The sequence below is a fragment of the Haliotis asinina genome, chromosome 10 (assembly GCF_037392515.1).
Source record: "Haliotis asinina isolate JCU_RB_2024 chromosome 10, JCU_Hal_asi_v2, whole genome shotgun sequence".
In the NCBI taxonomy this organism is placed as follows: domain Eukaryota; kingdom Metazoa; phylum Mollusca; class Gastropoda; order Lepetellida; family Haliotidae; genus Haliotis; species Haliotis asinina.
In genome coordinates, this window is record NC_090289.1 from 41,256,032 (window position 1) to 41,274,528 (window position 18,497).

Genomic DNA, 18,497 nt, shown 5'->3' on the forward strand with positions numbered 1-18,497 from the left:
TTCAGCTAAATGGCATATCTTACAGAAGTAATACCTGAAACCTTCAGATGATGGATGTGCTTTTATGAGAGCTTCAGATGGAATAAGACAGTTGAAGAATCCCTTGACAGTCTTGGTAACATTTAGATAATGTTTACAATAATAACAATGAGCTTGCCGACCCTGTAATAATCAAAATAGTAATATTTGTTGTGTACCAATATGCCAGCTGATTAAGAAGCCTATGAATGGGACCCTGACACAGTAAAGGTTGCAGTGTCACTTCCAAAACAGATTCAAAGATATATTAAAAGCTAAAAATGTCAAAGAAATTAAAGACCAAACATCTGTCATATTCCCTTTAAAATTATTGTTCTGGGGTTGACGATTTGTCCAAATGTTGTACTAACAGTTAAATATTATAGCAGTGCGAATCTGACAGTCCCTGACATTGGTTTTCCTTGCATCAATGACAATCTACACTGATTTTGATCACTTGGAAGATAGTATAGTGTACCATGTGTCAATGTTTCCCAAATCCAAATGCTCATACTGTTGGTCACTGGATTGTCTGGCCCAGACCTATAATTTACTGACCTCCACCATACAGCTGGAATATTGCTGAGTGTGCTGTTAAATAACTAACAAACAAACGAAACCATATACTGTGTCTACTTTCACTTTTAACAAATATGAGAGCCCTGATTGTCCAGCAGCTTTAACCTAAACTTTTGACTTTATCACTGTTATTCAGTCATCAAAGATGAATACTTGGAAAGGCAATGAGTTTCCTACCAAAATGGAAAGCTGATATTGAAAGGCTGGTTTTTTTTTATTTCACATGTACTTTCACTGTACTGTCATGCCTGTTGAGGTCATTTGTCATTATTAAAATGAATGAAACCTGACTGTTACTGAGTCAGATTGAAGTTTGAACTTAATTGCAAATACATGCCTCCTGATTTCTCCATGTATTCAGCTGGCTTAGAAGACTCAAACTTTTCACTGACTGGTAAAAACTGTTAAAAAATATGTCTTCTGTTGCTTTCATCTGCATACTGCAGACAAACAAACTGTTCGCATTATCTTCAACATCACACTGTTGAGGTAGAAAGGGTGAGAGTTTTAGGTGAGTTTTAAATGCTTGTAGCAATTTTCCAGCAATATCACAGCAGCAGACACCACCAATGAGGTAGAGAAGGGGTGAACTCTTTTGGTTACAAGAAACTAGTCTGCAGCTCATTTTGGGTTCGCTGGTTTAGGTGCAATAACTTAAAAAACAAAAAACAAAATGTCCATCTTGTTACTAGCCTTGAACTAAAGGTCCAGTGGCCATCTCTATCCCTGTTACAAAGATATACAATCCTGTCCACCAGATTCAAGTCCCTCACCCCTTACACCAAGCAATAGAGTGCTTGGGAACTGTTCTAACTAGCATCCCCATGTGTGTTTTGATCTGGAAATACATTAAAAAATTTCATACATTTTCCAAGAGGCAAGGGAATCCAGTCTTGTCAACACACTTAACGAAGGACCATCTATTACACATCATGCTGAGTGCTTATTTGACACGCACTTTCAAAACATGACCCTAAACAGCACCTGTTCCAAAAGCATGAAAAATAGGAAGTTTAGAGTATATCCAAGTGCAGGTACCCAACTTAGGAACATATTTTTTAAATATAACTTCAATAAAGACAACTCGTTATATGCATGACTTCATCTGACAGATCCAAAGGATTTGTACTCATAATGTCAGCAGAAATCTCATACCACAAAGTCTTGATGTAATATGATTCAAAAACATCTACATTTCAGAAGTTTTGATTGAAATTTTCATTCCATAAAGCACCAGGCATTCCTTCAAAGAAGAAATCGGATCAAGAATATCAAGACCTTTCACATTTGTCAGGAGCCTGTTATCAAAGTCTTGCTAAATCTTGTAACATGTAAACAAATATAAGTAAGACATTTCATAGAACAGGATTTTCTGATCACTTGTCAAATCATAATTATAAAATAATTTCAAACCAATTTCCGTGTTTACAGAATCACTTGTAACAAAAGATACAGAAGTCCTTTGACGTGATATGGCTCTTCAAAACACATATTTTAGTTACCGAGAATTCAAATGCTCCACGAGCTATATTTGGCACCAAAGCAAACTGCTGTCAAAACAGAGACAAGTTGTGAAAACGCATTCCTGATCGAGCTCTTGCGTGTAATTGATGGTACTCAGACCACAGTTTGTTATCTCAGTCCACTAAACCTGTGGAAAAGACAGGCTTGGTAGTCAGCTCAAGACAGGTCCATGTAGATTGTGGGTTTATTACTGACAAAACGATAAGCTGTGTTGTTTGATGGTTATGAGGCAAGAAATTACTGAAACAATTGACAGAGTAAGTGGGCTTTTACACAGACATCATCAAGATTTCAGTGCTATCTCACAGCACACTTTGTACTGGAGAGAAGCCCAAAACAACACACTTGCCTCTGTGAAACACATTAGACTGGAGATAATGCTGATAGATGGGGAATGATCAGTAGAGTCTGAAACTACTCAAGCACAGCCAGACCGTCACATTTTTTCATGAAAGGACATGTTATCACAGAAGCATTTACTGATGAAATATATTAAAGGACATTTTGTAGTACAAGTCTTCATGGTGTGTTACATTAAACGATAGGCTGTAGCACAAACATTATTGATGTTTTAATTGAAGGACATGCCAGAACACAAATGTCTTCAAATATATCTGACATTATATAACTTATAATTAGTTAACATCATACATTAGATTTAACGGTATCAGATAATAGTTCAAAGATGTGAGACACTGTCTTTAAAGAAAACAAGACACTGGCCTGAAAGAAAACAGTTATTGGCCTGAGAGAAAACAGACATGAGCATCAAAGAAATAGACATTGACTCCAAAGAAATCAGAAATTGACTTCAAAGAAATCACACAAGGGCTTTTAAATATATCAAGCATTTTCCTGAAAGAGATAAGATATTCAGTCAGTGTATGTAGAAAGTGTAAATCTGACTTCCCTACTTAAACCAATGTATAACAGACACATTTTGATGTCTGTCCTCAAATATTTTAAGTGAAATTTAACCTTACCCAAACTCACGTTTCAAGCCTGAAATATTTCAGCATCAAGTCATAAAACCTTACCCTTTCACCAAACAGATGTATTTCTAGTCTACATTATCAATAAGATATTCAGTGTCCTACTGTGAGTGCTCTCCAGAAGCAGAAATTCATGACGTTTTATGAGACAGGTTTTGAACTTATGGCAAAAGTATTCAGGAAACGTCCAACTTAGAGAATCTCTTTCTGAATTATTAGCAAAAACCATCACCCTTTCAACAAATTCCGACACAGTGCCACACACGGGACTTAATGCATTTTTTAAAACAGATGAGCTGAACTTTGAATAATGGGATAATTATTTAAATAAATCAGGGCTGGATTTAAATCAAACCCAAGAGCCTGTCTGGTGAATGAAACAACCACGAGTTTGTCAAATTAATTCAGTTTTTTTTCACAGGTCTACCATGTGTGGTACGGCAATGCAGAGGACCTCATTCACAAATTTGTTGGTATGGTTTGAATAAGCTGGAGCACAAAGTGATTACACTTTCACAGTTCTGTCATTTGGTTTACAGCTCTGTCACGCTAGGCAAGTGATAGAACAATGCTTAGTGTCTTAATATATATCATTTTGATAACAACAAACTAACCCATACATATTACAAAGGAGTCCCAGGGAGACCAGAGATTTAGACCTTAAAAAATCTAGATTTGATTCCTTTAAGGCACTGCAGAGAGGGATTGGCAGGGAGGAGATGAATGTGGTTCAAGGACTGGAAACAGACTAGGCCAGTGGAAGAACACCATGAACACGATCAGGTGGACACCTTCATTATCAGAGTGACACATGTACACTGATCCACTGATTGATGTCAATAAATATTAAGATATGAAACTTTGGAAGTTAAAATATTAAAAGACAAGAGTCATCAGAAGATGACATATCCCCACGGCCCCCACATGTTTGAAAGGACAAATAATCTGAGAGCTACTCATTGTTTTTCTAGACTAAGTCTGAATTGTTTCCATGGAATTCATGAAAATTATAAATGCCATATATCTGTAACCAGCAAAGTCACAATTTCAAGATCTGTCTCATATATCTGCCAAGATCTGTTCAAAGATGTGAAATGGTTTTTGAGTTGTGCTCTGGGAACGAAGCCCACCCTTCCATTTTGAGACTAAGTCCGAAACGTTTCCATGGAAACCAAGAAAATAATACATCACAAAAACCTTTAAAAACCAAAAGGCACCACTTTGGGGTCTGCCACACATATCTAGTAAGTTTTACTAACAGATATTAAGAAGTTTTTGAGTTCTGCTCTGGAAATGAAACACACCTCTCACTTTTCAGACTAGGTCCAAAACGTTTCCATGGAAACCGACAAAATAATAAATCACAAAAACCTGTACATAGCAAAAGGCACCACTTCAGCTTCTGACTGATATATCTGCCAAGTTTTGCAGAAAAATATTGAACGGTTTTTGAGTTCTGCTCCGGAAACAAAACACACCTCTCACTTTTGAGACTATGTCCGAAACGTTTTCATGGAAACCGAGAAAATAATAAATCACATAAACCTGTACATAGCAAAAGGCACCACTTTAGGTTCACAAAGAGACAGACGAGGCGTCAACTATATCCCCCTGCATTACATACCGGGGGGGGGATAATAAAAATGCCAAAACTCTGTAAATAGCAAAAGGCACAACTATCGGTTGAGATTATTATATCTATCAAGTTTGGTCTTGAATGTTTTCTGAGTTATGCTCTGGAAACAAAATGATTACGGACGGACAAGGCGTCAACTATATTCCCCTGCATTACATGCCAGGATAAAAAATAAAAAAAATTGGTCAAACAGTGGCTTGGCTTCACATGAAGGTCAACTGTGGAGATTTATTCACTATGAATATCAGAGCTGAGCACAGGGCATTTTTGAAACTAGATGCACGAAACATATTTGTTTTAAAAACCTGAGGGCTTGACAAAGAAACAAACTGGAAGTTGTTAACAGTGTCTGGAGGTAGCAGCTATAACACTTGCTATGTTTGGAACTACACACACTTTGTAAAGTACAGATTCTTGATATTTGGGGTGTCAAGTACTCTCCGATATTTGAGTGAGTGAGTGAGTGAGTGAGTGAGTTTGGTTTTACGCCGCTTTTAGCAATATTTCAGCGATATCACGGCGGGGGACACCAGAAAATGGGCCTCACACATTGTACCCATGTGGGGAATCGAACCTGGGTCTTCGGCGTGACGAGCGAATGCTTTAACCACTTGGCTACCCCACCGCCCCTCTCCGATATTTGAAACAAGCATCAAAGAGTGAAGCTTCCATACATAATAATTATGACCTGAAATACCAACTGCCAACATTAGTCAGGCCCTGTGACCTAACATTAGTATATGATCCCTGGTCAGGTCTTACAGGACATTGGTAACATATTGATAACAAAGGTCCTAAACTGTTACCACCCTGTTGAAGCCAGCAAACAAGGGTATGTTGCTGGTAAAGTTATATGCAACCATTGGTTTCAAACCCATGGTGATGGCTGTTGGGGTCCAGCTAAGGGAACTAACTCTCCACACAAATGCAGAATAACCGGAGCCACTTGTGCCCAAGAACAAACATGAAATTGACGATTCTTTGAAAGCAACACCAAAATATTAACACCAAAATATTCCTCAGGCCTACAAGTGACAGATATTCTGTTAGTCTCAGCTTTCAAGGTAGTGGAAAAAAGTGAAACTTGCATGAGACTGCCCTCCCAAGAAGCACAACCTCCTGCCGTAAAGCATGTGAAAGCAGTGGAGCGTAAGTTGTTAACTAAGCAAAGTAATACCTGAGCTCAGTTCTTACAAAGTCCCTGATGATCCCAGTATCTAGTTTCACCACAAGCTTAAACTGTGATGGTTATAACTACAAGCACTGAAGAGATCACAAGATCTTGTTTTCTCTGCAGTAAACTGGACTCCGTGACAGGAGAGGTAGTATCTGGGAGATGCTGGAGGATGTTGTATGGGATACTTCCAGGAACCAGACATAGGTATTAATGGTGTCTGGCTTATCTGATCCACTTGTAGCAGATCTCACACACAGCTGCTGCTGATGCTGGTGTAGTTAGATGGTGATATTTTACTTCAGGAAGTAGGGGAGAGTGTGATGTGAGACTCTTGACCCTGAGTGAGTGAGTGAGTGAGTGAGTGAGTGAGTGAGTGAGTGAGTGAGTGAGTGAGTGAGTGAGTGAGTGAGAGTGAGTGAGTGACATATGAAACACTGTTTCAACAGAGCTAGCTTTTGAATGTTTTGATTGATGTGACAGTATATTTCTGGTTTACTATTTACAACATTGCAATGACATTTTATTTTAATGTTCTGTGTATTAGTTTACATTTAATAATAAAGCATAAAGTTTTATAGCTAACAACTTCTTGTTTAATGCATAGAGATCACAGTTTTAGTTTAGAAGTTGACAAAGTATTCAAATAATCTACACTAAAATAAGACCTTACACAATAAACAAAAATCCTTTATGCATAAAGTTGTATGTTGTATCATTGACTCATCGCCATCCAGAAAGCTGATCAAAGAATTAGTTCATATCTATTGTATAGCTACCTGTTTCTAAAAGTTATTCCAATTTTATACATTTATGCATAACTACAAAGACTAATGTTCATATTGACACCCACAATAGTACAGAAGACTATTTTGAACACCTATACCTGACATCTCAGGTCTTTAGATCCATTCCAGCTACAAATAGCTTGCCCACAAAACATCAAATCATCCTGTCATAGACAGCTGGAGGAACTCCAAAAGAGTCAAAGCTCATCACTGTCCATCATCGGTGTCAAGCTGTCCGTCACCAGGGCAATCAGTCCCAAACAAACTGACACCAAAACCAAGCCGCCAGTATATTTCCTCAGATTATTTCTGTACTTCTATGTACTTCTGTGTCCCATAGGGTGTATTTACAGTTAGTTCTGCCAGCAGGGTCATGTGTAAACATACTTCTCACCTATCAGACAGATATCTCTCACTGATGGCCAGGAACTACATATATGTCTGTCAACACAAGGAAATTAGCCCCCATTTCTAGACATTACCAGGCTAAACATTCTGCAGCATGTGTGTTGAAATGCACATAAACACATTTTACATTCCTGTATTTCATTCATTGCAGTCAAGTTTGCAGTCATATTTTCTATGTTAATCAACACTACAGATAACCTTTGTACATTAAAAGAAAATATGATATTGTCTGTCACTGTTTCACAGACAAGACAAATTATAACAGTCACAGTGACTGAGTAGGTTAGACAGCTGACTTTGTATGCTTGCGATTAGGTACCTAACCCTGAGGTGTGGGTTTGAATCATGAATGAGACTCAACCAAACAAGTACTAGAATTTGTTCTTTTCTAGGAAAGTGTAATCCCAAATATGACATATGTTACATTAGACCACTTTCTAAATGGCATGGTGCAATCACAAGACAAATTATCTCAATAAATCCTATATTATCATATAACATATCACTACTTGCTCCTGCAGTCTATTGGCTTCATCACCTGTGCTATTTGCTGTTCCTAGTCCCCAACTAGTCTGTCATACAGATCGAGAAGCAAACATATCCAAGAAAGCCCACACAAGTTTGGCAAGTGTGGCAAGACTACATTTCCACAGCTTCTGGAAATGAAGAAAGTCTCCTTGTTACTGTAATTATAATTTCAATTCAAAAATTTAAATTTTCTGTTAGTCTAGTTCCCAAATGGCCTCATCCAATCATGTACCACTTATTATTCAATAACATGCAGATGTAAATGTGAATCTACTGTTTGTCACAACATACTATGCATATAAACACCTCTCATCACTTGGTTGTAGTCACTTTTAGCCTCATAACAATGTAAGAATCTACACCCAAATGTTGGTCTGTGCAATAAACATGAGGTTTTCATCCATAAAGTTGTATGCATCATGTTTAAGACAAATCATCCAAGAAAAGTTAGGAGCATATAAAAGAAAATCTTTCAATGTAATTCCTTCCACACTGGGTCCAGTTTATCTCAGTAAAAACACTCACAAATGCAAACCTGTTTTATGGCAAATGCACCACAAATATTTTTTCTTTTGAAGTTCTACTTCTTATTTAGAATAAATTATATTTTTCAGGACATGATAAACATCCACTGCATTTTTACTTTTTAAATACATATAAAAAAATCAATGATATACATAGTATAAGAAATTTTACCACACGAAAACCACTTCAAATTCAGTCTCAAAAATAAAAAACAGCAAGGAAATGTTTTGTGGCTGCTGACTAGTAAATCAAGCTGGGATGTCATTTAGGTTATTATTTGAGTCCCCACCTTGGTGGCTGAGCCCATTTGTCACAGAAGACAACCATATGTTGGAACCCTCACCATCAAACAATCCCTGAAGCTGACAAAGGAGCTAGTAATAAAAACAAAATGTGATGCTTTGTAAATTGATAGAAAGATGTATTCAGACCATGGAGTAAATTCCTTGAATGGTCAATAAAAATCTAGCTGACAGAAACAATGTTTGAAAAACACCACTGATGGCTTACGAATTCACGTAAATCTTCCCGAAGGATTTACACAACATAGTGAAAGGACTGATGCTTAATAAATAAACGAAGATATGAATATGAAAATGCCACAAAATCCAAGGATTTATCCTCAACCCTACTCTAATAAAATAATGTCAATATAAGCATTTTTGTCTCATAAAATACAAGGATCCATTGTACCCCACCTCTTTGCGCAAACTGTCCATTCCCACAAATCTCATATTTTACATAATAAAATGAGATCAAACTCTAGCAGGCACTAACATGTGGAGCAAATTGTTAGTGGAAGGAAGCTTTCAAATAGGGCATGAAGCCACAAGGTGTTCCCAGTCAACTCTGTAGGAGACAAACAAAGCCTTGTCTGCCTGCAGCACTCAAGGAAGAGAAGAGTCACAGCTTCCTATGTCTGTTGTCCATATGTAGACCAGCCAGTTCATGGGGCACTTTATATGTATAGTCTGATCAATTTATGCCGCTTTTGTTCATATGTAGATCATAAAGTTCATCAGACTTTCATTCATATGTTGATCATCAAGTTCATGTGACTTTTGTTCATATGTATATCATCAAGTTTGAGTGACTCGATTTCATATGTTGGTCGTTAATGTCATGAAACTTTCATTCATATGTTGATTATCAAGTTAATGTGACCTTCATTCACATATAGAGATCAAGTTCACAGCATTCATATAGAGATCATTAAGATCATGTGACTTTCATTTATATGTAGATCATCCAGTTTATGTAACTTTCATTCATATATAGATCAAATGTGACTTTCATACCTATGCAGATCGCAAAGATCATGTTACTTTCATTCATATGTAGACCATCCAGTTTATGTAACTTTCATGCATATATAGATCAAATGTGACTTTCATTCCTATGCAGATCGCAAAGATCATGTGACTTTCATTTATATGTAGATCATCCAGTTCATGTAACTTTCATTCATATATAGATCATTCAATTCATGTGATTTTCATTCAGATATAGATCATTCAATTCATGTGATTTTCATTCATATGGAGATCATCAAGTTCCTCTAACTTGCACTCAGATGAAGATCGTCAAGTTCATGTGACGTTCATTCATATGAAGATCATGAACATCATGATGCTACATGTACCAGATCATGTGAGATTCACTCCCATAGCCTAATTACTCTAAGTTGTATTTCCTATGATCACAGACACAGAAGTTGTCATGTTGATAACTCAAGGGTTATAATCAGGAATGTGAACAAACATATCCTGGTTAACTTACGGGATGCAACTCTGCACTGAACTACTTGTAAACGTTCAAGATCAAAAGAACTAATACCATGAACCCTAGATATCAACACATTCTAACATGGCACTAGTCAACATCATATTTGTGCAATACAGCTCAGGTCACAATTCAGTTGAAATCAATCAACTCTGAGCACAGACAGTCTTTGGATGAGTGACTGTGACTGGCTCCTTGACTCTTGACAGTTTCCCAGCTTCTTGAACTTCTGTCTTCCCCCACAACAAAGCACATTTGATTTAGGCGAGTTTGTTCAAAACCGCCTCTGTTCACCCAGTTGGAAATGGGTACCTAGTGGCAGTCATGTGACTAGTAACCTTCTAGCACCTCAAAGACAGCTTGGGTTATCCAGGGTAATGCCCTTTGATTGTTAACACTATAAGTCTTCAACAAGCAAGAGTTTAGCGCTTTTAGCAATATTCCAGCAATATCACGGTGGGGGACACCAGAAAATGGGCTTCACACATTGTACACATGGGGAATTGAACCCAGGTCTTCGGCGTGACGAGCGAAAACACTTTAACCTCTACGCTACCCCACTGCCCCCAACTCAATACTGACATGGTCATAAGCAATTCTATCAAACAAAAGCAACAAAACTTTTTCCACGTCCATAAGAAATATCTGCTAAAAGTTGATCGTACAAGTGTGACTATATCATGAGAATATATATGTTTCAGCAGTATTACAGCACTACGAATTTGATTGTAAACAAATCAAGTATGGACCATATAATCCAGTGATTCTCACCATGTGATATGATGCATGAAGCACTATGAATTACGCCAAGTTCTCAAAACGTCCAAGCTGTTTTCCTCTTAAAAACCCTAAGACCACCATCAGTCTACATCAGCAAGGGTTTGCATACCTTGGAGGAACACATGTGAAACAAGTTTCATATGCACCAGGAAAAAACATGGAAATGTATGAGGAACATAATGGAACTCGAATCCTCCCTGCTGACCCATGCTATGGAAGGATTGGGGACAACCTTTTTCTGGTGACTTTTCGTAAATGTATTCATCAATCATCATTTAAATGTTGTACTTTTACCAAGATCTAATCATTACACATGATTTATATCTAAAATGTTTAGAAATTTTTATAAAATTTCAAACTTCAAAAAAGTTGAAATTATTTATTTTGACATTTGAGTTAAAATTTAGCTGAATTTGCATACATTTGAAAAGATGCTTCTATGTTTTGAATAAACTTTTATAATCATATTTGTCCCTCATGACCAAGTAACAATATGATATTAATCTGAAATGTTTGTTAAATTTAACACAATAATTTAAAAATTTAAAAAATTTCAGACAAATTTATTATACATTTTTGGACATGAGACAGTTAAGGTGCAATAGAATCTGCACAAACTGAAAACCACAGCAGTTATATTCATCTCAAAAAAGGAATGGTAATGATAAGAAACATATTACTTTATGCTGTGCCATCAAAATTTTATCATTCTTAAGGTTAACATACATGATGGAGTTATCTATCATAGCCATGAGGCGAATATGCATGAATTCCACCATGCACAGGGTGACAGGAATATGAGGATAGTGGGAATCATAGTCTGGTCTTTGTTAGAAGGGGTAGGCTTTAATGACTGGTGCAGTTAAACATTGAATGATGAAAGGCCTGTAGTTTGACCATTGACTCTTGCCTCTTCAAGCCCATCTGTCAGTGACACTTCACATACATCTACATTAAGAACTGTCACAATCTTCCCATTTACCAATTCCTGTCAATTCCATGGCTTTCATCTATTTAATTGATAAAGAGAATTTTAATAAAATTATACCTCTTTCTCACAACTGGACCATGTGGTATGGAATACATGTCTCTATCAATATTAAGGCAAGATTTTAAAAAGAGAAAACGCAGCTTTGTTACTAAATGTGAGAAGTTAACTGATAACCCCGACACAAGTTCCCCTGGGTTGGGAAGGAAAATAGTTTTTGAATAACACAAAAATAAAGTGAAATTATCTCCCTCTCATGTTTCTTTCTTTTATTCATTTTTCATCATCTCCCTTTAAACATCCAGGTTAGAACTGACCTTCACAAACCAATGCTGTGAACGATGCGACTGACAATATCAGGAGGTCTGCTTCACCGACGAGATTGTGGCATGACACTGTCTCATACTCATGACAGTGTTACTATTCTGAGTGTCAATATGTACAGACTGCTGCCACATAACTACATAATGCTGAGTGCAGCACTGACCACTGCTGTACTTTCCAGTTGGGCCCCATTCCTAAACACGATCATAGCCATAAGTTGATCTAACTCCCATACTTTAACATAGACTTACGACTGTCGTAGCGCTATGATCGCATGAAGGAACAGGGCCCTGGTCTCCAGTAAACAATGCTTGTTGCAAGAAGCAACTAACAGGTGGTCACACTCACAAACTTTTATGTCATCGTATCCAAAATGTGTGGATTGATGCTCACGATGTTGATCACTGGATTGTCTTGATTATTAAGAGGCCGCCACCACATAGCTCGAATATTGCTGAGTGTGGTGTTTGACGAATATCCAATCAACCAAACAATCAACCAACCAACTTACCAGTTGAACATCAGAGTAGAGCTCATAGCAGGCCCGAGAGTGGATGTCCTCAACTGACTGGATACCCACATTTGCTTGACCATTAAACCTGAAAAGACATGGATCCTCCGTAACAATGTCTTCCATAATAAAAAAAATCCACTGGCATTACTGTAATATGAAAGATGACTTGTCCTGCTATTCATGAAAGAAGACCCCACAATGCTAGGCCCATGCTTAAAGCAAGTTTGGGCACTTTAGGTATTTCTATCAGCAAATTCCAATGATGAAATTAAAAATATCCCCACAAGACACATTTCAGAACCATGATGACATTAAAAGGATTCCAAAAAGAAGGTTTATACAACTGATAACTTATATGACAGCACATGGCTACCTATACATGCATGACAAATCTTAGACCTGGGAAGATTTCACAAGGAAACCTTCATGACAAATCTTAAACCTAGGAAGACAGTACAAGGATGCCAAAATGACAAATCATAGACCTACGAAGACATTACAAGGATGCCTACATGACAAATCTTAGACCTACGAAGACATTACAAGGCTGACTACACTCCAAATCTTAGACCTGGGAAGATCTCACAAGGATGACTACATTGCAAATCTTAGACCTACGAAGACGTTACAAGGATGCCTACATGACAAATCTTAGACCTACGAAGACATTACAAGGATGACTACATGACAAATCTTAGACGTACGAAGACATTACAAGGATGACTACATGACAAATCTTAGACGTACGAAGACACTGCAAGGATGACTACACTGCAAATCTTAGACCTAGGAACACAGTACAAGTATGTGTATATGATAGATCTTAGACCTGGGTAGACATTACAAGGATGCCTATATGAAAGATCTTACATCTGGGAACACATTACAAGGATCAGTACATATTGACAGATCTTAGACCTGGGAACACATTACAATGATGCCTACGTGACAAATCTTAGAACTGGGAATACAAGACTGCCTACTGTTGCCTACACAACATATGACAGAACTCTGATGACACTACAAGGACTCGTACATGACATAGTAAACTCCAGACAGCATCTCGACCAACAGGGCAGGACTGACAGGGATCCTGGGTAGCACCTCTGACTGGAAGCCATTGCGTCGGTCACACAGGCTGTCCGGACTTGAGTCAGCCTCACTGTGGTGGAGCAGGTTGCTGAACCCTGTAGTAGCTAACCTGTACAGAAGGAACATGAGGTAAGTGAGGTGAAATGGGGTTTAATGTTGTACTTAAGAATATTTCGCTCACATAACAATGTGCTTGTGTATGTATATGTCATATGTATATGACTTAAACTGGTCTTTCAGTGCTAACTGAGATAACATGCCAAAGTTAAGCATGAATACCCAACTTAGATATATCATACTGACTTGGGGCCAACCAATCCTTGTTGCATCCACTAATGAGTGAGTGAGTGAGTGAGTAAGTGTGAGTTTCATACTTTTTTCATCCCAAACAATGTGTATAGTCCGACTGGGTTTAAATAAGAAAAAACGGTTAAATACCTCAAAATTGGAATAAGTGCTGACCAATCCTTTTGCATCCACTAATGAGTGAGTGAGTAAGTGTGAGTTTCATACTTTTCTCATCCCAAACAATGTGTATAGTCCGATTGGGTTCAAATAAGAAAAAACAGTTAAATACCTCAAAATTGGAATAAGTGCTGACCAATCCTTGTTGCATCCATTAATGAGTGAGTGAGTGAGTGAGTGAGTGAGTGAATGAGTGAGTGAGTGAGTGAGTGGGTGGTGAGTGAGTGAGTGAGACTACGAGTTTCTTAATATTTTCATTCTAAACAACATGTATAGTCTGACCTATGTTCAAATGAGAACAAATGGTTAAATAATGAAATTGGGATAAGTGCACAAATATAAATATGAGTGAGTGGGCGCGTATTTTGCAAGCTTTCAGTTTGTATGGGGTGGACTGTGTGAGTACTGAGTGATTGAGGTTTTAGGACAAAGTCAACTATTTGCATACCATAATATAGTTATAGCTAAAGATGTAAAACCTTTTACATAAGGAAGAGTACTTGGTGAATAGTTTGTTAGAGGGATGTATTGATGATGAATAGAGAGGTGGATCAGGGGATGTCGGCTTGTGGATGGATGGATGGATGGATGGATGGTAAACATGAAGGTAGATTTATGGAGTGGGCTTGTGAATGGGTGGGTAGGTGGATGGTGAAAAGAGATGAATTATGGAAGTGGACTTGTGCATAGATGGGTGGGTGTGTGGATGGTGAAAAGAGATGGATTGTGGACGTGGGCTTGAGGATGGATGGTAAACATGAAGGCTGATTTATGGAAGTGGGATTGTGCATGGATGGGTGGGTGGGTAGGTGGTTGGTGAATACAGGTAGATTATGGAGGTGGGCTTGTGCATAGATGGGTGGGTGGGTGGATGGTGAAAAGAGACGGATTTATGGAAGTGGATTTAAGGATGAATGGGTTGGTGGAAGGTGACCAGAGATGGATTTATGGAAGTGGGTTTGTGTATGGATGGGTGGGTGGATGGTGACCAGAGATGGATTTATGGAAGTGGGTTTGTGTATGGATGGGTGGGTGGAAGGTGACCAGAGATGGATTTATGGAAGTGGGTTTGTGTATGGATGGGTGGGTGGATGGTGAATAGAGATGGATTTATGGAAGTGGGTTTGTGTATGGATGGGTTGGTGGAAGGTGACTAGAGATGGATTTATGGAAGTGGGTTTGTGTATGGATGGGTGGGTGGATGGTGACCAGAGATGGATTTATGGAAGTGGGTTTGTGTATGGATGGGTGGGTGGAAGGTGACCAGAGATGGATTTATGGAAGTGGGTTTGTGTATGGATGGGTGGGTGGAAGGTGACCAGAGATGGATCAATAGAAGTGGGTTCGTGGATGGATGGGTGAGTGGATGGTGAACAGAGAAGGATTTATAGAAGTGGGTTCGTGGAGGGATGGGTGGGTGGATGGTGAACACAGCTGGATTTATGGAAGTGGGTTTGTGGATGGATGCATGATGATGGATGAATGGAAGACTCTACAAGTGCATATATGGAAGTTGGCAGTTTGATAGATAGACTGGATGGATGGGTACATATCATGACAAATAAATCAAGAGTCTATTTATAGAACTAATGTCTCATCTAAATGTGTCCCACAATCATGCTGCTGTAACCTAAGGCTCAGGCTTCATCAAGTAGAGTGACAGGTCCAGCAAAGTAACTTGGCAAAAACTGACTGTATTGCATTACCTGGATGCTATCTTACACAGAGACTGATGTGATCTGGTAGCCAGGGCGACGATGTGAGAATTGTAGGCAGACATGATGTATGACAAGATGCCATGTCTGAAATACAGAAAATATAAAATTAACCTGACATTCAGATATTATTATGAAACAGGATGACTTTATAAGACGAGTAGGGCTGAGGTAACATTATGCACTTGCAGGTTACTGTCATATGATCACTTAAAAACTTCCTAAAGTAAAGGCTGGAAGTAAAGTAAAGTAAAGGCTGGAAAAGTTTAATTATCAATATTCTTATTTGTTGTTTAACAACCGCACTCAGCAGTATTCCACGTATATGATGTAGGTCTGTACTGGATAATTAAGTGAGTGAAATCATGAGCATCAGTCAGCTGGGGTATCATGATGTATATATATATATATATATATATATATATATATATATATATATATATATTATCACAGAAAAGGACTAGGATGCCTTTACTTTTTTTTCAAGTTTCTTCACTTTGTATTCCCTCGCTTGTGAAAAAACTTGGAAAATTATAAGGGAACATGTGCTTTCATGTGAAACCTTATTTTTTATCCCTCAGTATATTTGTAACAGCAAGCCTGACCACTTGATCCAGTTTGTGGCCGCTCAGTACAAGCATGAGCAGACCTAATACTATGAACAGCAGCAGGAGTAGCTCTGTCCTAGCTCACTGTGTTTACTGTTAACACCTCAAATGACTTCATCATAAAACAACATCTGATTCCAGGTTTCCATGGTCTGCCAACCAGAGTGTCAGTTAGCTCAACTTTACGCTGCTTTTAGCAATATTCCAGCAGTATCACAGCAGGCCACCAGAAATGGGCTTTGAAGAGCAAACTCACTCACTCTCTCACTCACCCACTGTAATGATTTTAAACCCCAACTGAAGTCATTTTGATGAAAAGTGAGTGATTCAACTACAAGGCTCCTGCACCACCATCCTCATGGCTAAACATTCTTCTCAAAGCAAACATACAGGTTAATCTGAAGTAACATCATAAAAATGTCTTTTGTACATTTTGTAAGCAAGTACATTTTGTAAGCACCAGCAGAAAGGTTGTGAAGAAGCTTGAAAGGAAATGCAAAGCTATCTCCTTATCTTCCTTTTCACCTTAGAAGGGAAAACATAATATAGAAGTTTTGTGTCTGTTCTTGAGAAAAAGTGCAGCAGATGCAATGCTGCACTAACCCACAGACACAGCTCTATAGCGGACAACAGAATCATATCTTCCTGAAAGACACAAGCTGTGTGGGTTCCATGAAATGGTATAAGGGAGGTAACTCTTGAGAGAGTAACTGTCACCGACCTTTTTTCACGAACACTTAATCTGCAACTACAACATTTGCCAAGTATCTCGACTTGACCTTTGACTTTTTTTTTTAAGAAATTCACAACTTTGTTTATAAATGATTCATGGAAGCATGTTTGTGAAATAGCTGCCTCTGCTTGATTCAGGGTTCATGTTCAGCAATGTTAAAGTTTCCGGCCAACCCTTAGAATACAGCACCACAAACTTTGAAAATATGTCATGATACGATTTGAAGTGAAAAAGTTCCAAACCATGCTCTCAAAACAATGCCTTATGATGCTAGCATAGCAACAAGATTGTCTAGCTGAGAGACTGCGTATAAGCTCTGTTCACTGATGTTTCATCTTTACTATCTATGTCATTGCATAAGCCCAACAATGCGAAGAGTTTCCAGTAGTTGTTTTCAACGCAACTACTTGGACTAAATGAATTACAAATGTGAACTAATATACACAGATAATTTTTTCATGCAGTAATTTTGATCATGTTATCATGTCTACCCATAACCTTCGTAACTGCTCGTGACTTACTCAATTCTTTCCATTCATTTCCGTGACGTCACAGGAATGACTTGAGAAATTTGCACATTATGAAACAGTGTGGATGTAGCTCCACAATCCAATGGTTGTGTGCTCAGGTACAACCAATTCTCACACACTGGCTGCTTGTCTTAGTGACATGTGACCTACATCAGAGAAAGTCCTCACGAGTAGTTGAGGTGCTGAATTCTAATGGTGCTCCAAGTGACCATACATATGCTAATCTGCTTAATAGACTGTAAAAAATCCAAACCAACATCATATCAATCACTTCATAACACTTAAGACAAATTGTCATTGTTCTCAAACTGATCTTCATCTTGTTACATCAAATTAAACAAATCACATCATAAATTAATAGAAATGATTAATAAATGAACTAAGAGGTCTGCCAATCATGATGATCCAATTGGTTTTAACAAAGAATTGCCAAGGGATTACTTCAGGATACTGCTACATGTGTTACACGGAGTACAATTGAACAACTTCCTGTTTTAGTCTCAGAACTGATGCCAGGTTTACCAGAGAGATCTCTGCTGCAGCTTAAATGGATAACCCACCTCGATACAGTATACTGACATAGGTGCTAGCTCGACCTTGTCTCCAGGCAAATGCTCTTTCCCAGCTTCCAACAATTATAGAAACACTGTCAGGAAAAACCAGACCACTTCTCCATTCACCATTATGAAAGGCACCAGGTAGGGTAACATTAACTACCATCTTTGGACAAAATTTGGTAGGAAGAAGCCTCGGACAAAACTGCCCAGCTTCCACTCTCTAGGCAAATGCTCTAT

The 18,497-nt window shown here is 38.1% G+C and overlaps 1 protein-coding gene across 1 annotated transcript in view; it reads right to left on the minus strand.

Moving 5' to 3' along the window:
* LOC137297982 (hyccin 2-like) overlaps positions 1-18,497 on the minus strand; it is a 220,473-nt gene that overhangs the window by 14,166 nt on the left and 187,810 nt on the right. Inside the window, exons 8-10 of the mRNA XM_067829997.1 lie at positions 15,824-15,919; positions 13,597-13,761; positions 12,558-12,645 (exon numbers count right to left, since the gene is read on the minus strand). Of these exons, the coding sequence (XP_067686098.1) occupies positions 12,558-12,645; positions 13,597-13,761; positions 15,824-15,919 (349 nt within the window). The remainder of the gene's footprint in view (positions 1-12,557; positions 12,646-13,596; positions 13,762-15,823; positions 15,920-18,497) is intronic.